This window comes from Gallinula chloropus (assembly GCF_964237585.1).
Source record: "Gallinula chloropus genome assembly, chromosome: 1".
Classification (NCBI taxonomy): domain Eukaryota; kingdom Metazoa; phylum Chordata; class Aves; order Gruiformes; family Rallidae; genus Gallinula; species Gallinula chloropus.
Window position 1 is genome coordinate 214116013 of NC_140085.1, and position 20606 is coordinate 214136618.

The following is a 20606-nucleotide window of genomic DNA, read 5'->3' on the forward strand; positions in this document are numbered from 1 at the left end:
TTTTTAGCACATCAATCAGGTGATGAAAAGACACCTCTGTGTAACTTTTGCTTGTAGAAATAGAAGACTGGGACAAGTCAATCAACCACTTTCTCCAGTTCTCTCATTTAATGGGATCCATATAGCCTATAATTCTCATTTTCTCTATCCTGCCTCTTGGATTTCACTCAGTCATGTGAATTCTCTGACCTGATCCTTCCCTTGACAATCCAACACAAGTCTTAGATGCCAGATTCTTTTGTGAGAACCCCAGGTTTTTACTTTCTCTGCTGTTGAGACCCTTGTTACCTGAGACAAGAGCAGTAGGACTCCTATCACACAACTTTTCCCAAGGTACAACTAGTTCTCTACATGGCCTATGAAATGGGCCTCAGTTGATTAGTTAAATGTCAATAATGTTGACATCTTAAGTTAGATAAAAGGAACTCAAGTCAGCTCTCATTTGGCATAATTTGGCCATCTTAATCTTTCAGTACATTACAACTGCTAATTGCTAGTGTGAACTTACTCATTGAACTGTGCACCCCAGATTTCAAGAAAGGAAACCTAACTCTGCCAGGTCACAGACACTTCAGCCCCTGTAGAAAAAGCAGCTTTGAGAAATAAGGTGATAGTCAACCTTATAGCATGTTCAAAGCTGCTTGGAAGACATCTGGAGCAGAAGGAAGAAGTTCCAAAATAATGAAGCTGGTGAAGAGAGGAAACCATATATTTCCTCCAAGTTGCTTATTAGAAATTGGAGAACCTCTGAGGCTGGCATGACCCACTCCATGGCACTTAAGCCACATGTGATAGTTCAGCACTTCAAGGGCTACTCTTTCCCAGATCCTGTGTCATGAGGAGCTTTGGCAGCAAATGTTCTGGATGATCCAGATTCACAGCTCAGAGAAATGAAGACAAAAAATACCATCACCAAATTGCCTTCAAACCCACAGTCTGAGTCCAGCTCTGTTTTGTTTCTTTGTTCCTCCACTTCTGAACTACTCCTAGAATGTTGTCTCTTTTTCATCTCAGCTTGTATTTCACAGTCACATAAAGTTTTTGGATTTTGTTCTCTTGGGTCAGGAAATGTGGCTACCCAAGCTCTGAAGGCAGAGCAGCACATCCTTCTGTCCCCAGGTGTATGGTTCCTTCCCCTATCGATTTTCAGTACTGATCCAGTCAGTAGACTTTCCTTGCTGGTGAAACTCCTGTTCTTATTTCTCATCTTCCATGCAAACTCTGGTAATTAAGTATTTGTTTTAAAAAAGTCCTGCAGTGAATATGTAGAGGATGAAATCAACTTGATTAGCAAGGTTGAGAGTTATAATTCCTCATGGTGATTCTACACAGAAAAGCAGTGGGGCTTTGTATATATTTATTAAACTACTGGTACTGATTTTTCTTAACTGTGGTGTTCATTTAAGGAAGAACATACAGCCAAATATAGCCAAATATACATTCTATATTGTATTTGGAAAGCATATCCCTATAGGAAATCATACTATACAGTATCAGCTGAACTATGAAAGAACGTGGAAAATGCAGAAGGTACATGTGGTCGTGTCACAGATTTATACTAGAGAGAAAGAAAAACTCAGCTGTGTCTCATGATTGTCATGCAGAATTGCTTAATAAATTCGGTAGGAAGAAAAAAAAAGGAAAACATTAAAAAGTATATACAGAATAATGGATGTCAAATACTATGTATGAAAATAAAAATGTAAGCCTCTGATGCTTGTTTTTCAGAGGTCACAAAAACAGAGATTATTTTCAAGGCAGAGAAAAAGGAAGTTTTAATTCTGTGTTGTCTTTTTTTGTTGTTGTTTTAATGCCATGTCTGCTTCTTCTCCCATGAATTTTTCAGAGCCAAAAATAAATCATTAGGTCATGCTGATATATTTTGGGATGTTTTATAGAAGACTGTTTCTATACTTCTTAAGAACCTCTTGACTGTCAGAAATAAAGTATAAATAGAACAGTTTTGATTTAGTTGCCAAGCTGGTTTCTTAGCTCTTACCAAAATTCCCAGGAACAAAAAACAATATTCAGGGTTAAGATTACTTCAGCATTTATTTGATAGCATTGTAAACATGTTCTCTATTAAAAATTCTTTAGTAGTCATGGCTATGCCACTTGGCAAATGTTTATTTCATCAAGATAAGTTGCATTTGTGGATAGGAATAACTGTTTATACACAGGTCAAGACATACCAACCAATTGGGCCAGCATGTGTTTGTTTCAGCTCTTAAGACCAACATCAGGTTTAAAGCTAGATGTGTTCCTTGTCCCAAAGAAGCTGTACTTCCAGATGACACTTAGGAGTAAAAGAAATCTGTCCTGAAAAACACTTCTATAAGCTTTGAATTCAGCAATTTCCAATGACCAAGCTTGAAAAAGCATTTTTCAAAAATAATGAATCTGTTAAAATAGTGTATTACTAGATTTTTATTTCAATAATGAGCTCTCTCTGATGGAAAGTAAAATAATCACCCAGGTAAATTTTTATTATTTATTTATTCGATTTCGATTACTGTTGCTGTTCCTTGATAGGCCTCAAGGAAACTAATTATTTCATATCAATGCAAGGTTTTTCAGTTAGCTGTCCTTAAACAGTTGCACCTTGAATAATTTATAAAGGTTTGAAACAGTAATTCATTATGTGATTTTAAGAAGTAGTGTTTTTTTAAAAGCCGTGTGACTTCGCTTCAGAATGACACTTTAAAGATATTTAGATATAACATTTTTTTCTTTCTTCTAATTAAAGGTTTTGAGAGGCAAAATTTCTACTCCTGGATACTATAGCCTTCAAGCCTTGACTTACAAACAGGACTAATGAGATAATGAATCCTAGCTGTCTACCTCAACCCTGCTATTTATGTTGAAAGTACAGCTCTAGCTTTTTTGACAAGTCATTGCTGGTTTGCCTTGAAACTGGACTGTGCTTTGTGTACTCAGTAGCTTCTCCAGTAGTTGTTTCACAAGAAATTGAGACACCTTAACCTGTGCATAAGAGCAGACAGTTGGGGCAGCATCCTCATCACCAGTCACATACGTTATCCCTTCTGAGTGCAGGTGGTATTATTGCCAGTCAGAATTCAAAGGGAAAGTGGGTAATTCTTTTTTTTCTTTTGGAAAAAAAAAAAAAGTAGACAAATCTCCCCCAAAGAACCTAATGGTGTTCATTTCGCTAAGGAGTAGGGAAGATAGAACTTGAACAGAAGGCAAAGGAGGAGTAGGGTGTCTCTGTGTGATTTGAATAAATTGTTCCCTCAAACCCTTTTCAGTTCTACACCTGAACCAAGCAAAAACCATCAAAAAAACCCCAAAACAGATGGGAAAGGGTTGTTTTTTTAATTAATTTCCATGAAAGAAGAGAGACAGGTAATAAGATGCTATACTAGAGGCAAAACATAATTACAACTAGAGAGTTCTCATACTTTCCATTGGTCATAACTCCAATTTGTGTTGGTTTTCTGCAACCAATTGTTAATCTTCACAAGGCAGGACTGAGTCACCATGATTCTGACTCAAATGCACTTTGATATTCTTGACTGAAAAACTGATCAGAAGTAGCAAGCGGTGTTATCAGACAAATGCTGCCTACAGAGTCGTTGCTGGAAGATTATTTAATGTTTGAACCTCCAAGAAATGAACTACATTGAATACTTGACTTAATAACTAACTAACTAAATAAATAAATCTTTAAATTCCTTAGGTAGTATAAGAATGTTACCTATTAAAGTTAACCTTGTTCAAAAAGCGACTTTTTTAATTGCAAAATTAAGGTTTTGTAAACCACTTTTCATTTCGTTTATTAAATAAGAAATTTACTTGGTTAAAATTAAACAAGTTATTTTCTGAGATGTTTATCTGATGACATTAAAAATGGCAAAATACTTTCCAGACAATTTTGAAAAAAAGTTGTGCTGTTGCATGAGGACCCCTGTTTGTTGTGTTCAGATGGCAACTGGTTTTATTCTTCTTTTAATTTGACACACAAGGTGCTTAAGAAGCAAAATAATACTGCTACCAGCAGATGGTATGCTTGTACAAACAGAAGAAGAGTTAAATGGAAAGTTTGATTTAAAATTTTTTTTTAATCAGAAACCTGTATTTTGGTTAACTCTTTTTGGTGAAAAATTATGACAGTATAAGTTGCTATGCAAATTCCTGATATTTTCACTTTCACTTTCATAAATTACTAACAGCCTTTAAAATCGTTATTTTTTAAATTTTATTTTATTTTCATGCTGCATTTCTTCACAGTGGGAGTGCATAAGCTTATGTCATGCTACCCATTTCATATATGAAAACAAACATTATAGCCAAAAATGTGAATTTTTTTTCTTGGAATTGGAAGATCATTTGTTTCAATTTTTGTGTCAGTGAAACTTTGAGGTATTTCTACATTCTGAACAAAAAATGCTGCACACTTAGCATGGAACACATTTTATTTTACTTTAGCCATCCACAGTTATGTTTCTAGTCTAAGATACACCATCTGTCTCCATATACCCTTTATTCCATCTCGGTATTTGTTAGACAGTGATGTCTTCTGAAATCTTACTAAATACACCACTGTGCTGAGATGTCATGACATAACAAAAAAATGTATTAAAAATAAAAAGGTTCTAAAATGCTGTATGTACTTTCAAAACATTCCCTTTTAAAAAAAAAGTGATTTTTATCCAAATTTTCATTTATTTGAAACTTTAAAAAGGCTTTTTGGGTTTTGTGGGTTTTGTTTCTTCTTTGGAGTGATGACAACACATTCTGAAATAGAAGAAAAGTTTGAAACTAGAAACAAGAGTTAAACCAGAGGGTATTGTTCCAATCATTTAGTTTCCCTTTTCTTCAAAGATAGTGTTTCTACATGTCTTAATTTTAGTAACCTCAAAATTTATCACATTTTTATCGATTTATTATTTCTAGATCTTGGGGCACTTGCAATCTGTTGTTGATATTTCATTACTAAAAAAAGCAATTGTGATTCTGATGCTTCAAACACTGACAATCTATGTATCCAGTTTTTGCCTCAGCTGTTCATTCAATGTCATTGGATCAACAAAGACAAATTGAGTATAAAACTTCAGGAAATGGTATTGATTCATTTAGCTGCACTGCCACTACATGCAGCATCCTACTATAGCACATTAGTATAGATTTGCCAAAGTTATCTCACATTACTTTAAATTTATGCTTTCCATGAAATCAATTTGATAATTTTAAAAAAGTTTTGCTTACCTTTAGTTTTATTTTGTAGACATTTGAGTTATTGTCATTTCCATTGCTAATTTTTTTAGAGCTATGTGACTGTTTTGCTGTGTTTTTTCCCCCCATATAGCTTTATGCACGGTTAGTAATCTTTCCCCCAAACTACTGCTGCTTTGTATGGGTTTACTACAGTTTAACATTGCAGATGTTCCAAAATGAACATCTCATTCTGGGACCTAAGCTTCATAAAAAAATCTAAGTAATTAGGATAATTGTTAGTCCTTCTTTGTGTGCTTGTGAGTTACCAGTTTGTTCCTTCAAAGTTTATGTAATATACTCAAATCCCCAATCCCTTTACAAATTGTCTGTACATTATATCAATTTTCCTGATGGTCAGAAGCAAGTTATGACACCATGCAATATCATCCAGGAATTAACTGCTGTAGAAGTTTGAGTTTCAGGTTACTACCATAGCTAAAAGGAATATGTCTGTGGCCACAGCCTCTGTCTCACATCTATTGGCATTTCTCTCCTTTCTGATCTACCTAAAGATTAATATACATCTGAAGACGTTTCGTTTTCCAGCTTCCTATTTCTATCCTCTCAATTTTTCCACTAAAATTAATATAAAAGTTGCAGGAGTGGGAGGTTTACCTTAAGAGTGTGTATTAAATATACCTTTTTCTGATACCTTAAGAGACTAAAAGGTAAATTACCTCCCTCTTTTCTGGCAAAGATGCTACAGTTAGAACAACTCTAATAAAATTCTTCTCCAGGAATTTGGTGGATCTTTAATCCTTAGTCAAACTGCTAGTTTTTGCCCTTTTTTCTTTTGTAGCCAATCTCTGTTCCTCTCAGCTTTGTCCTTCATTATTAATGCAAGACCATTAGTAACATGATAATAGAAGAGAAACTGGGTTGGCAGTTTTCTTTTTGCTTTTCAAAGGTGACTCCTCTGCTCCTGTTCAGTGACAGTGTTTTCTCTTACTTGAGCTTCTCTGTGCTCTGTTTTAGTGTTATTTCAAAGTCCGCATGAAAACCCTTCCCCTCCATCCAAAACATGCAAAACTGCAACGCACAAATACCAATCTCTTTAAAACTGTGTAGATTTAGGAATTGCATTCAACCTTCACAAGTTTAAACAACTTCAAAACTTTTCCTTTCCTACTTGAAGGAAACTTATTCTTTCCTTTATGATTCTCCAGTCTCTACAGGGAAACCTGTGGGTCAACTACAATGTAATCTGCTGGTGAATAGTGCCCAAATGAATTGTTTTTTTCCCTTTTTCTATCCATAAAGTAATCAAAGAACCCCACAGATCAGCACTGAAGTTCACAGATTTCTGCAGTTCACTGCATTAAACAAAAGTAGCTCAAATTCACAAGTGTCAAAACATTATAGATTATTTATCATATATTTTTGATAACCCAGCACTTATCCATTTATCCAGGCATAACTATTCACATGGATTTCTTGCTTTTCCCATCCACTTTCACAGTTATTTCTCTTTGACCAGTTTCCACATTCATTAGTTTTCTTCTCACATCCCTGTTCCTTACAAACTTACTACTTCTCATTTTTCCCATCTCAGTGTTGTTTTCTCTTCACCAATCAATAAATACATTTTAGACCTTTCATCTATGCTTTTCAATTGCTTTGCTTCCCAATCTCTTGTCTTTATAGTTTCTCATTTCCCAGTATCATGGAAAATATGTCCAGAAGAAACCTTTTAATCTGTCCTGCTTCACTCCTACTCCAGTAAAATCATTGCAATTCATTTTATCTACTGGTTAGACCCCATTACTTTTCTTTTTTAATTCCTCACTACCTAATTCTAGACTTCTCTATCAAGTCCTTTTTCATATTTAGAGCTCCAACTTTGTCTACATTTCAAATTTCACCAATCATTTCTGTCTTATTTCTCTTCTCATTTTAATTTTTCACGTTTTGGCAGCCCTAGACAAGAGGTACAAAAACATCTCTCCTGTTGCTTCTGAATATGGCAGTGTTGGCATACCTCCTAGCCACACCTCTGGGGTGTAAGTCATCTAGCTGGACTGTTGTGCTCTCCACATCACCTCCTCCGGTTATCAATGACCAGGACACTATTTAACCATATCCACAGGCAGCTCTCTTGCTTTCTCTCTCATTTCTACCCTTGTTAGTTTGCAGCACTGATTACAAATACATGATAAAGCAGTCACTGACCATCCAGCCATACCCCAGGAAAAGCTCTCTCTAACCAACAGCCTAGTCATCCCTTGTTTGCCCACTGCCACAGCCTCACCTTCAGCACCATTGCCCAATATTTATTGCCTGTGCTGTCTCCACCACTTTCTTATGTTCTTCGTCCTACTGTTGGGTCACCTCACCAGTTTGTGAACATAACTCTATTGTATGGTACTGATGCCCTAAGGCTTGTAGCCCAGCTTCCAGCAATCCATGTATCACCTACTTCACTTCCTTGGAATGCATCTGGCCAGCTTCTTCCAGAATCATAGAATCATAGAATCACAGGGGTTGGAAAGGACCTCCAGAGCTCATGGGGTCCAACCCCCCTGCCAAAGCAGCTCCCCAGCTCATATTGCACAGACAGGCGTCCAGACGGGGCTGGAATCTCTCCAGAGATGGAGACTCCACCACCTCCCTGGGCAGCCTGTCCCAGGGCTCTGGCACCCTCACTGGGGAAAAGTTCTTCCCCATGTTGGTGTGGAACTTCCTGTGCTCCAACTTGCAGCCATTGCCCCTTGTCCTGTCTCCACAATCACTGAAAAGGGGCTGCCCATTCCCCCTGCATCCCATACTTCAGATAATTATAGACTTTAATTAGGCCCCCCCTTAGTCTTCTCTTCTCAAGGCTGAACAGTCCCAGTTCACTCAGCCTTTCCTGACAGGGGAATTGCTCCAGGCCCTTCATCATCTTTTTAGCCTCCTCTGGACTCTCTTCAGGAGATCCCTGTCTTTCTTATCCCAGGGAGCCTAGAACTGGACACAAAAGTTACAGTATGAAATGTCTCACACAATAATTGAGTCACTCAGCATCACATTCTTAAAAGAAACTTTTTAAAGATAAAATATTACCTAATTTTCTGAGAGTGTTTAGCATCTTACTATTTACATGGGAAGCTCTTCTTCTGAGGTGTTTTCCCCTTCTACCCTGAAACTCTGATGTTTAACAATAATTCTGATGTGTGTGTATTTAAAGAGGAAAAAAAATGTTGCTGTTTATAAGAATGCTGGAAGATTTTTCTGAACTCCTATTTATAGTGTTTTTTCCATCTTCTTCAGTCTTCATTGCATTAGATGTTTCTCAGGTTCATTGATGTCTTTATTTCCTGTGTCAGTATTTCCAGATTTTAGTATCATTTGCATTATTTGATTAGTATTATTCTGGGATTCTGGTGGATGAGAAACTTAACATGAACCAACAGTGGCTCTTGCAGCTCACAAGGCCAATGGGATCCTGGGCTCCATCAGCAGAGGGGTGGCAGGAGGGACAGGGAGGGGATTGTCCCTCTCTACTCTGCCCTCGGGAGGCCCCATCTGGAGTCCTGTGTCCAGGGCTGGGGCCCCAGTACAAGAAGGATGTGGAACTGTTGGAGAGGGGTTCAGAGGAGCCACAAAGATGATCAGAGGGATGGAGCAGCTCCCCTACGAAGAGAGGCTGGGGGAGCTGGGCTTGTTCAGCCTGGAGAAGAGAAGGCTGTGGGGGGACCTCATTGCAGCCTTCCAGTCCCTGAAGGGAACATACAAACAGGAGGGGAATCAACTTTTTCAAAGGGTAGACACTGGCAGGACAAGGGGGAATGGATTAAAACTAAAGGAGGGAAGGTTTAGATTAGATCTTAGAGGGAAGTTTTTTACAGAGAGAGTGGTGAGGGGCTGGAACAGGCTGCCCAGAGAGGGGGTGGATGCCCCGTTCCTGGGGGTGTTCAAGGCCAGGTTGGATGGGGCCCTGGGCAGCCTTGTGTAGCTCCAGGCCTGGAGGTTGGTGTCCCTGCCTGTGGCAGGGGGGTTGGAGCTCTGTGATCCTTGGGGTCCCTTCCAACCCATGCCATTCTGTGATTCTATGATTCTTAGCTTTCAGTATCTCTAGTTTTACTTTTGGGATTCTCTACCACGCTCTTTGGGAAAACATAATGGAACTCTGAGAACTTTGTAATGATAAAAACCTTTCTTGTGTGGAGTAATTGTTTTACTATTACATTAATTATAGCTTCTGATATCCGTTCCTGTTCATGTACAGCAAGGCTTTGTTTTCTTTGAGCCATTATAATGTGGGATGTGACTTTTTGATACCTGTCTCACCATCTTGATAAAACCAGTGGTCAAGCAGTCACTGCTTCTGTCTCAAGAACAGTCAGAAAAACCTTCACTTTAATACAGTTTTTCTATCTGTTGCTCTACCACTTCCAAACGGTATTTACTCTTTCTTTGTTACAAAATACTTTTACTCCTTAGATCTTCTGGCAAATTTATATTTAGGCTTGTACTTTTAAACTATAATGAATATTACATAGGTAATAATTTGTATTTCAGGCTTTCTTTTACTTTGTTTTTAATGCTACAGATTTTCTGCTCTTCATTCTACCTTAGGGAAATGCTTTACATTTCTCCAATATACTTTTGTTTGTCACACCACAGTCATAACTCTACACTGTGAAAGGAATTGGTTTTCCTTTTTAACATACTCTACAGAAAAACAACCAGGACTAATTCTTGAAATGATAGATCATCAATTCCTTGCCTTTTCTCTGCTGTTTCCCAGTATTACAAAGACTATGGATTCTCTGACATCCTTCCAGTTCTGTGACCCACCTCTTTTTTTTCAAACCACTTTGTCCCCTTCCCCCCATGCCTGCAGGCTTGTTCCTCCTCATTAACATATTCAAACTTAATCTCTTCCATCTGGCAGCCCATCCTTTGGGCTGCAGTCTGAGGATCTTTTATGGACATGTGCACTGCTGCTCTCCACTGTGTCTATTTGCCTCTAGTTGCTGTAGCATTGGGTGACATAGAGCAAACTGCATTTGCGTGTGAACAGGGCCTGGGTTTCACAGCCATGGAGCTGATGTTGTGGGTGCTGACTGCCCACAGGGTGGACAAAGGCTTGGTTTTTAGGACAGCTAATATTCATAAGTAAAAGAAAAAAAACCCTTCCCATCCACTTCTTCAGAACTGTGGTTGAAGGAATAGAAAATCTTTTTTAAAGTTGTCCTTAAAAAGTCTGAGCTAAAGTTGTGAAAAGGCAGGGAGAGGGAGCACTTTGCTGTTCAGGCTGACTCAATATTCCCCTACATCACTTCAGTGCCACAGCACCACAGGATTCCTCCTCCAAGAGAGTAATAGGTTGGGTTACCTGAAATACCTTAGTCCATCTCAATGATCTTTTTTCCCCAGATATATGGAAGGTGTGTGGGGTATGGTAGTTAAAAGTATTATACAGAACTGTGGGCAGTTCTAAGTTTTGGAGCCAACCTGCCCTTGGCAGACTTCAAAGCTGTTTGTTCTTAGTCCACACTGGCTATCTGGAGTAGCATAGAACCACTTTGCCTTTCCATCCCATGCTGGTCTTTTAACAAGAGAAAATACTGTTTAAGTAAGAGGATGTGCACAGCAAGTTGCTAAGCAGGCAGCAGTGATGACAGTGAAATAGAACTGTAGTATAACACAGTAACTTCAATAACTTTAGTAGAATAAGGCTTGTTACATTAAAACATGGGCATTCTCTGTCTGTATTAACTATTTGACATACTGTTCATCTGAAATTTCAGATTGTTTGCAACATGCATACCCCTCCAAATATTTCTTCTCCTTGTTAGTGACCTTGTAATAGCACTAGTTTCATGCCAGCTCTCGTTATGACAAGGATGATAAAGGTTGATGTTGGATTACACTAGTTTGTAAGGCAAGTTTCTTGACAGTTGAACTCAGGATGTGGACTTCTTTGGGTCATGTGTTTTAGGGTGCATTTTAAATAACGTCAATTAAAATTATACAGATAAATTTCTTTTTTAAATGTAGCTCATGCATGATGCTATGGAGTTTCAGTTCTTCAAATAAAAATGCATTACAGCATGCTTAACATGCAGGTTTCCATTCAAACAAGCCTGATTCAAAATTTCACTTACCTTGTGTAAGATACAGGGAGAATGAGAAATTAGGTGTGATCTAGCTGGCTGTGAAAATAAGGATTATTAATAATATATCTTTTTAAGAAAAGTGAAGTCTACTGAAATATGACTTTTGTTACAGAAATAAATTAGTAAAATGAGTTGATTTCATCAGGTCAGTTGTAGGAAAAACAAACTGTAGAAAAAAAGAGATGTGGATCCTTTGCAGACACACTCCCTTCTAGGACTGACATGTACCCAGTACAGTGTTGTAAAGTGTAATTCTAATTGATTTACAGGCATCATTTAGAGCTACCTAACAGCTACCTAAATTCCTGAAAAATCGAAAAGCCTAAATAATGTCCACAGGATCAGAACATAAGTATTTCTGAAGTACTATAATCAAGGTGCTAGACAACTTAATACTGATTCAACCCACAGCTCTGGACTTTTAAAGTAGGTTAAATTCTTAGTTTTAGGCTGAAGCCTGTAGACACAGTTTTCTACTTTGAATCTACTCCAGATCTGTTATAATATAAATTTTAGGAAAATCCCACAATTGTATCTGTCCATAATGCATGAAATTAAACTCAACCATTCAAAACTTTCTGTTTGTCAGCTACTAATTCCAAAAGCTTTTCAGGCACCTGCTTTCTTGCCAGCAGTAGGGTAGGAGAAAATGTCTTTTTAGTATAAATGTCGCTCCAAGAGTCAAGAATAAATCAGAGACTAACTGGTTAAGACTCAGAAACCTTCTCTTTAGGGTTCAGATACCATCTTCCAGTATCCAGTGCTATGTAATAACACTGTGGGATAGATTCCTGTAGAAAACTCCAGGATGAAACTTCAATTGTGTTTTTAAAAGCCATATTATTTATGGTTAGAAATACGGTTTGTGTTATATTATTTCATCATTTTTATTTTGCACCATTATTATCTATTTCAGACTTTGATCCCTGGTGAACTTGTAATCCTTTTATGCATCCCCAAAACAGACTATCCTCTGACAATTTCATCACTTCTTTACTTAACACTTTGTTAAAAGAGTGACTTTAAAACCTGGTTTACTTTCAGATGAGAATATACACTATTCTTCAGACTGATTAATTAAATTAGTGAATTACCAGATTAAAACAAGAACAAATTAAAAATGTGATTTTTTTTTTTAGTCTTTGAATATTTATTAATTTCATTAAAAGTTTTTTATTGTTACATAATTGTATCATTCTTACCAATTATTTTTATTATGGAGATAAATGCCATTTCAGAGAACTCCTGTTTAATATCTTTACTCCTGATTTATCATGACTTACTCTTATCTGGGAGTAAAAAGGGAAATTTTATCTCCTTTCACAAAAATACCCCACTAAGACAAAAGTCTTCAGAATTATCTTTGATATCATCAGTTTAAAATGTAAACTAGGATTGTGCTGGAAAGGTGGGGCTGGGTGAACCTAATGAGGTTCAACACTGCCAAGTGTCAGGTGTTGCACTTGGGCTGGAGGAATCCCAGACACAGATACAGACTGGGAGAAGAGCTCCTGGAGAGCAGCCCTGCTGAGAAGGACTTGGGGATTGTGGTGGATGAGAAACTTCACATGAGCCAGCAGTGGCTCTTGCAGCTCGTAGGGCCAATGGGATCCTGGGCTCCATCAGCAGAGGGGTGGCAGCAGGGACAGGGAGGGGATTGTCCCTCTCTGCTCTGCCCTCGGGAGGCCCCATCTGGAGTCCTGTGTCCAGATCTGGGGCCCCAATACAAGAAAGATGTGGAACTGTTGGAGAGGGTTCAGAGGAGCCACAAAGATGATCAGAGGGCTGGAGCAGCTCCCCTGTGAAGAGAGGCTGAGGGAGCTGGGCTGGTTCAGCCTGGAGAAGAGAAGGCTGCGGGGGGACCTCACTGCAGCCTTCCAGTGCCTGAAGGGAACATACAAACAGGAGGGGAATCATCTTTTTAAAGGGGTAGACTCTGGCAGAACAAGGGGGAATGGATTAAAACTAAAGGGAGGAAGGTTTAGATTAGATTTTAGGGGGAAGTTTTTTACAGAGAGAGTGGTGAGGGGCTGGAACAGGCTGCCCAGAGAGTGGGTGGATTCCCCGTCCCTGGAGGTGTTTAAGGCCAGGTTGGATGGGGCCCTGGGCAGCCTTGTGTAGCTCCAGGCCTGGAGGTTGGTGTCCCTGCCTGTGGCAGTGGGGTTGGAGCTCTGTGATCCTTGGGGTCTCTTCTAACCCATGCCATTCTATCATTCTATGATTCTCTGTGCAAGGTGTCTTTAAGCTTTGTCTTTTAAACCATGGGGCAGTTGAGCATTTATACCACATAAGGGTGAAGGGGATTAAACAGTTCACAATGAAATTATTCAGTGCTCAGTGTAGAAGGAGAAGTGATGGACTGACACTTTAAGCTAACATGACATCTGTAAGCAAAAACTATTATAGTACAAACCCAAAATATGCTATTTTACTTAGTAAAAGATAAGTTGCACTCAGGTCATATGCAGACCAGACCATTGATATTGCATCTTCCCACCATGGAAGCTCAAAGTCACTGCTTCGTTTTTATGCAGGATGCTCTGAACTGGTCTAGGTGAGGAAGCAGCAACCACTGAACTCCTGAAATTGCCATCTCAATGCTGATAGATAAGTAAAATGCCTGTTCTGCAAGGCAACAATGAGGTCCTTCATGCACACTCAAGCACAGAGTGAAAATTTCATTCAGGCTGCAAAAGAAAAATTAAATACATTGACTAAAAATGATGGTGTGATGCTTCTGAAAAATTTAAGTGGCTAGAAAATATCCTGCTACATCCACTCCTCTTGGTCCTCTGCTCTCCAGTACTGATCCAGGTCTTATGACAGCAGTTAGTAAAGCTGGACAAGAACTCATGCAAGCATGAAACAAGTCATTAAGTGGACTGTAAAGAATGAAAAGGTCTGTTCTACATTAGCATATTTCTACATTTCCTCTGGAAACAGCTACCAGTGCATAGCTTCTCAAAGTGAAGCCAGCAGAAAACTAACACCTAGAAAAATCCTGCAGAGATGTAGCACATATTCATGAGTTGAATACAACCCTTCCCTTCCCTTCCCTTCCCTTCCCTTCCCTTCCCTTCCCTTCCCTTCCCTTCCCTTCCCTTCCCTTCCCTTCCCTTCCCTTCCCTTCCCTTCCCTTCCCTTCCCTTCCCTTCCCTTCCCTTCCCTTCCCTTCCCTTCCCTTCCCTTCCCTTCCCTTCCCTTCCCTTCCCTTCCCTTCCCTCTTTTTTCCCCCTGCCTTTTGTCCATGTCCTCCAGGGTTCTGCAGACAGATTGAAAATGACTGTTTTAAAGCACCAGTTCCCTAGTTATGACCTGCAAGGTCATGACCTGCAGAATCCTTTAAAATGTGCTCAGTTGTGAGTTTCATGATGAGGATGCACCCACAAACATTTTGGATATTTTTTAGTAATCCAAAAAGGTTTTAAACTGTTGGCTTAAAATACACCTTTGCCCAAATGAATTGATGTGAGTGATGTTTGTGTTGATGAGGTCAAGAAGATGTATGAAAGTGGAGCTGGTCATTTCTCTAGAACCAAAGTTGGATACCAGATATTTATATATATGTATCTGTTTTGACTTGACTGTAGATTAGCAGTGGCATACATCTTTCTACAGAACTTTAATGTTGCTTTTGAATATAAAAAGGCAATGTAATGCAAAGATGGCCATGGTTGTTAATGGCTTGTATTAGCTGGAAGCTATAAAATCATCCTAGTACTCTGTTAGTGCTGGAATAATAATTTACCAAGACAATTACCACATGGTGGAATTTTTTTTTTTTTTTGCTGCTCTAATTCAGTGTTATTAATAATGAATAAAATTGCAATTTTCTCAGGTTGCTAGGGGCAGTGGGGAATTATTTCAATGAATATTTCAGCACATTAGTTTAATCATAGTTCCACAAAATTCAAGTGGGCAATATTTTATACTTCTAAGTTCAGTCTGCTAAGGGACCATAGTCATTAAATTGCAAACTATTTGCACTGAGGTCCGTTCTATGATTTACAAGCCTTGTTAAAAACACTGTAAAAGAAAGCAAGCTGTGCCATTAATACTTGTAATTTGATGCTGCATTTGTTAATGGGCTCAGTGTGATTAATGTTTTTAGCAGCAGGCAGAACATTTTGAGACAGGCAGCGCTGAGCTTTATAATATATAAATGCATGTAAGGAAACGTTAGAATACGGTGAGTTTTAGTAATATAGTGTTTTACAAGATTCTATCCCTGGAATAGAAAAGCAGCAGTGAAATTATGCTATATTGTATGTAAATACAGCTCAAGCTGTGGTAGGTGCTGATGGGGGTGTTCTTTCTTCCATAGCCAACTGCACGACTTCTGGCGCTTGGACTACTGGGAAGACGATTTGCGCCGGCGGAGGCGATTTGTTCGCAATGCTTTTGGGTCTACTCATTCTGATGCCCTCCTGAAAGCTGCTGTGGAATATGGTCAGTACTAATTCCTGCTTAAAAATACAGCTTATGATGTTTTCTTGATGTCCAGGAATCCCCCAAGAATGGCGTCCCTTCCCTTTTAAGCAAGGTGCTGAGAATCCAAGGACAATATGTTCTTAGAAAGGAAATTATTTCAATTCTTACACTTTAATCATAGAATCATAGAATGGTCTGGGTTGGAAGGGACCCCAAGGATCACAGAGCTCCAATACCCCTGCCACAGGCAGGGACACCAACCTCCAGGCCTGGAGCTACACAAGGCTGACCAGGGCCCCATCCAACCTGGCCTTGAACACCTCCAGGGACGGGGCATCCACCACCTCTCTGGGCAGCCTGTTCCAGCCCCTCACCACTCTCTCTGTAAAAAAACTTCTGCCTAATATCTAATCTAAACCTTCCCTCCTTTAGCTTTAGTCCATTCCCCCTTGTCCTGGAAGGACAACTCAACTGGAAGGCTTGAGCTTGGGAACTGTTAAATTCTCTGATGCCCAAGGGATTCACATTATCACTCTGTAGCACTCCCAGATGCTAATTTTGAGACACTGGTAAAAGTAACTGAACTTGTCTCTCTGGAGTGACAGAATGAATCTCTTAGGCCATCAAGCTAATGTGATGTAATAGTTCCACTGGAGACCTTTCATGAATGAGGAATAAATAGGTTTTTTTAAATATCAAAAGTTTCATGCTGTCATGTGTAATCTCAGTCAAAAAGTAATTTTTTTCTACAAATCATGATATAGATAAGAACTTGTGGAAAATAATTGTTTCAAGGATACTTGTGATTTGAATAGTGAACTGACTAATGGGAGCTGCAGTCTAGGAACCTGATGATTAGATGGTGTTTGATTTTGATGGAGAGGAAGCTGGAGCATACAAGAGAAGCATATCTACAAATTCCCATGCAACACCTGAATGTTTCATATGTGCAGTGACTTCTGTACAGCAGGCTGAACCTGAGAACTCTAGAATGTCTAAAGCAGATATATTCACAGAATCACAGAATCACAAGGTTGGAAGAGACCTTGGAAGATCATCAAGTCCAACCATTCCCATCCTGAGCTAAACCAGATCCCTAAGTACCTCAGCTACCCTTTCTTTGAACACATCCAGGGAAGGTGACTCAACCCCCTCCCTGGGCAGCCTGTTCCAGGCCCTGGCAACTCTGTCAGGAAAACATTTGTTTCTAATGTCCAATCTGTCCCTGCCCTGGCACAGCTTCATGCCATTGCCCCTTGTCCCATCTCCTGTCCCCTGGCTGAAGAGACCATCGCCCACCTCTCTACAACCTCCCTTCAGGTAGTTGTAGGTGGGGAGAAGGTCTCCCCTCAGCCTCCTCTTCTCCAGGCTCAACACCCCCAGCTCCCTTAGCTGCTCCTCAGAGGATTTGCCCTCCAGCCCCTTCCCCAGCCTGGTTGCCCTTCTCTGCACTCGCTCCAGGACCTCAATGTCCTTCTGATGGTGAGGAGCCCAGAACTGGACCCAGCACTCGAGGTGTGGCCTCACCAATGCCCAGTACAGGGGCACAATCCCCTCCCTAGACCTACTGGCCACACTGGTTTTGATACAAGCCAAGATGCCATTGGCCTTCTTGGCTGCCTGGGCACACTGCTGGCTCATATTCAGCCTGCAGTCACCCAACACTCCCAGGTCCTTCTCTGCCTGACAGCTCTAATTTCTCAGCTCTGGTATTTCTCATGTTGAAGCTGGGGTGTCTTTCTAACATAACAAAGACTAGAATTTTTTAGGGAATATTAAGATGGGTTTCTGTCCTTTTTTAATCTGTACTACTGAAGAAAAAAAAAAAAAGAGATAGAATCTTGGCATTATTTAGCATTTAGGAGTAAAAGATGAAGTAATTATACACAAAGCAAACTGAACCTTTCAGCTGATGCGTAGCCAAAAGCTAAAAGTTCTGAATGTGGTAGATGTAAAACTGTGTGACCTATACATTTCCCCAGCTTTGCAGGTTGTTGGGGCAAATAGCTGGGATTCAAACAAGGTTAGACATGTAAATTAATATCTGTATGTGTGGTTATGCTGCCTAGTGTAATTTAATACTTATTTCAATGGGAGGGCTATCATATGCAGGACTTAAGGTCATAAACTGTTCCTAAGTTGAGTTGAGGAAAAGATTTCCTGCAGTAGTAGATACTATTGCATGTTTGACAAAGGGTTATTTTCTCTGTATTCTGCCAACGCATCATAATAGAGATCTTACCAGAGTCAGATGCCAAACAGTGCTAATTGCTGTCTTGCTTTTGTAAGGCAAATAATCATGAAAACCACGGGCTTCGTGCATTATAAAGGCATAAAAACCCTTAAAATTGTCCTTATTGATTAATACTTTTAATTTTGGATATTAAGCCAGCATTGGAAACAGAAGAAAGTGTTAAACTTTGATATTATCCTGTTTTAAAACTAACAGGAGCTTTCCATTTACTTAGATGGACTTTGCTTTGTGCTTTTCTAGCAAAAATATTGTATTACTGGATAAGATTGTATTCTGAAGATGCTAGAAACAGTTTGTTTGAGGGTTTTTTATGAGAACTGTAATACAAGTTGCAATTAACAGGTTCAGCATGTTGCAAAGATTGCCTTTATCTATGGAGATTCTGTGGTTTAGTATTTTAGTGTGGGTGACATCTGCCTGGTGGTACAACTGGTCTGCAAGGCAAAGGTACAGCCAAGAGAAACAAGACCTAAAGTAGTTTTAGTTTCACATTGGATTCTTTCTATAGAATTTCATGCTACTCACCTGTTAAATTTTCTATAGTTTGCATGTAGGAAAGCTCAGGTGTGTTTAGCAAGTTACTATAGACTGAAGTTGTTCTGTTTGCAGAATTAAAATAAATCTAAATTTTCATATTTATACTAAAATTAATATATGGAATTTTAAGCCTGCATGCATTAAACTTTTAATTCATGGCTTCTATCTAGAAGTACTTACTTTTCAGAGCCTTAAGCCTTTGGATTTTAATACTGAAACTTTCAGCTGACCTTTCCCTGTAAGAAAACATCCTTAACACTGATGTTATTTTTATGCCTCTTGGTGTTACTAATGAGTTGAATAATTTATGAGGTTGTCATGTGAAAAGGATTTGGTGCAGTTTGATGTACTTTTAGCCTCTGGTGTTGGAATGTGATTAATATAGAGCTGGAGGCAGATTTTTTTTTTTCCATAGGGCTTAACTTTCATTGTATTTTTTTTTTCTTAGCTTTGTTTTGCTAATTTTGTTTGGAATAAGTTTGCTGGTAAAATGCCCCTAGCTTCCAAAGCTAAGCATGATATCACACTACAGAAAGAATTCAAAGCATTTTTTAAAAGTCATCCTGCATAGTTTTCCACTAACAGCTTTTTTTCCTGACCTCAGCTACTTTGTTTGTGAGAAAGAAACTCGTCATCAAAGCAAAATTTGTGGGGCTTTTGTTATATGAATAGCAATTTTTCATCTGGACTGATACCTCTAGCACAAGCAAAGCTATTTTGAGCCTCAGTAAAAATAGTGGAAACATCTTACAAGTTTTTGTTATCTACATTGACTGTCAGTTATCATTTAGGATTTTGTGCATAAATATTGCAGTGGGGGAATGTTTAGTCAAAGCCTAAGTCAGCGAGCTCCTCAGCGTCTACGATCAAAGGCATCAACTTAAATAGGTCTGATCAGGCATTGCAGAAGAGGGCAGGCAGTTTCAGCTGAGCAAAAATCACAGAGCAAAGATGACAAAATTAATCAGTCATTTCTTTGGCAGTAAATAATAAGATATGCTGAGGATTGCAGATGAGAGAATTTCCAGATTCCTTGGAGATGTGCCTGCTTAACACCTGATTTATCGAAGCTTGTGCAGCCATCAAGATATGACCTTGGTAAATAAAAAAAAAGTGCTCTGCAGCTACTCTAGTATTAAATCAGAGTTGATGTTGGATGTATGAATGCTGTAATTGTATAATACTTGCAGTCATCAAGGGATAGAAGAGTATTTGAAATGAAAACTATGTCTGTGATCATGTTTGTTTTAGAGAAGTAACAACAAATGTTAAACTTGTTAAATGTTAAATTCTACCTCAAGAGCTAAAAAAAGTCTTCATTTCACGTAGGAAGTATTCTATATGATCTACTGGGAAATAATATTACCTTAAAAAAAATTCTGCTACAAGGCCAGTGGGTGAAGTGTCTATTTAGCTGCAGTCTATTAGCCAGCCCCTGCATGCATGTTCTGAGCTCTGGGTTTGATAAAATATAACATGCAGGCATATATCTGTGTGCATGTGCATATAAATACATACATGCATATGTATATTTGAAGTGCCTAGCATGTAAAAAATACTGCAATGAGAAATTATAACATATTTCTATGGCTATACATAACTGTAAGAAAAATTGTTACTTATTCCTATGGCTATATAGTTAGCTGTCCTCTGAGACTATAGATATGTGGGAGTCCTAACAGCTTTTACAAGAGATGGGTTGGAGAATTTTCCCCTTTGGATTAGTCTCCTCTGGTTCTAAGGGGGTTTTTTTTATATTAAGCACTGGATTTGTTTGTAATCTGTTAAAACAACTTTCGTACCTGGATTTAAAATTCAAGCATAATTACTTCAGCATACTTTCTGAAATATAAATATAAATTCATTTCTCCCTTTTTGTGAAGCTGAAGAGATACTACTTAGTGCAGTATCAAAGTGCAAGCTATAATGGGGTTTTGAACTACCTGGAAACTTATAGCAGAGCCTTGATTTTATGGTGTTGATGGATTTTACACAGTTCTTATTTAAAGGTGAGATGGAGTTTCAATATAATTGATTAAATTATA

At 38.7% G+C, this 20606-nt stretch overlaps 1 protein-coding gene across 4 annotated transcripts in view; it reads left to right on the plus strand.

The window, feature by feature from the left end:
• NBEA (neurobeachin) overlaps positions 1-20606 on the plus strand; it is a gene marked incomplete at both ends in the record, with an annotated part of 550746 nt that overhangs the window by 330669 nt on the left and 199471 nt on the right. For all 4 annotated transcript variants that reach the window (XM_084277996.1, XM_084277994.1, XM_084277997.1 and 1 more), the window contains one exon: positions 15664-15788. In XM_084277996.1, the coding sequence (XP_084134122.1) occupies positions 15664-15788 (125 nt within the window). The remainder of the gene's footprint in view (positions 1-15663; positions 15789-20606) is intronic.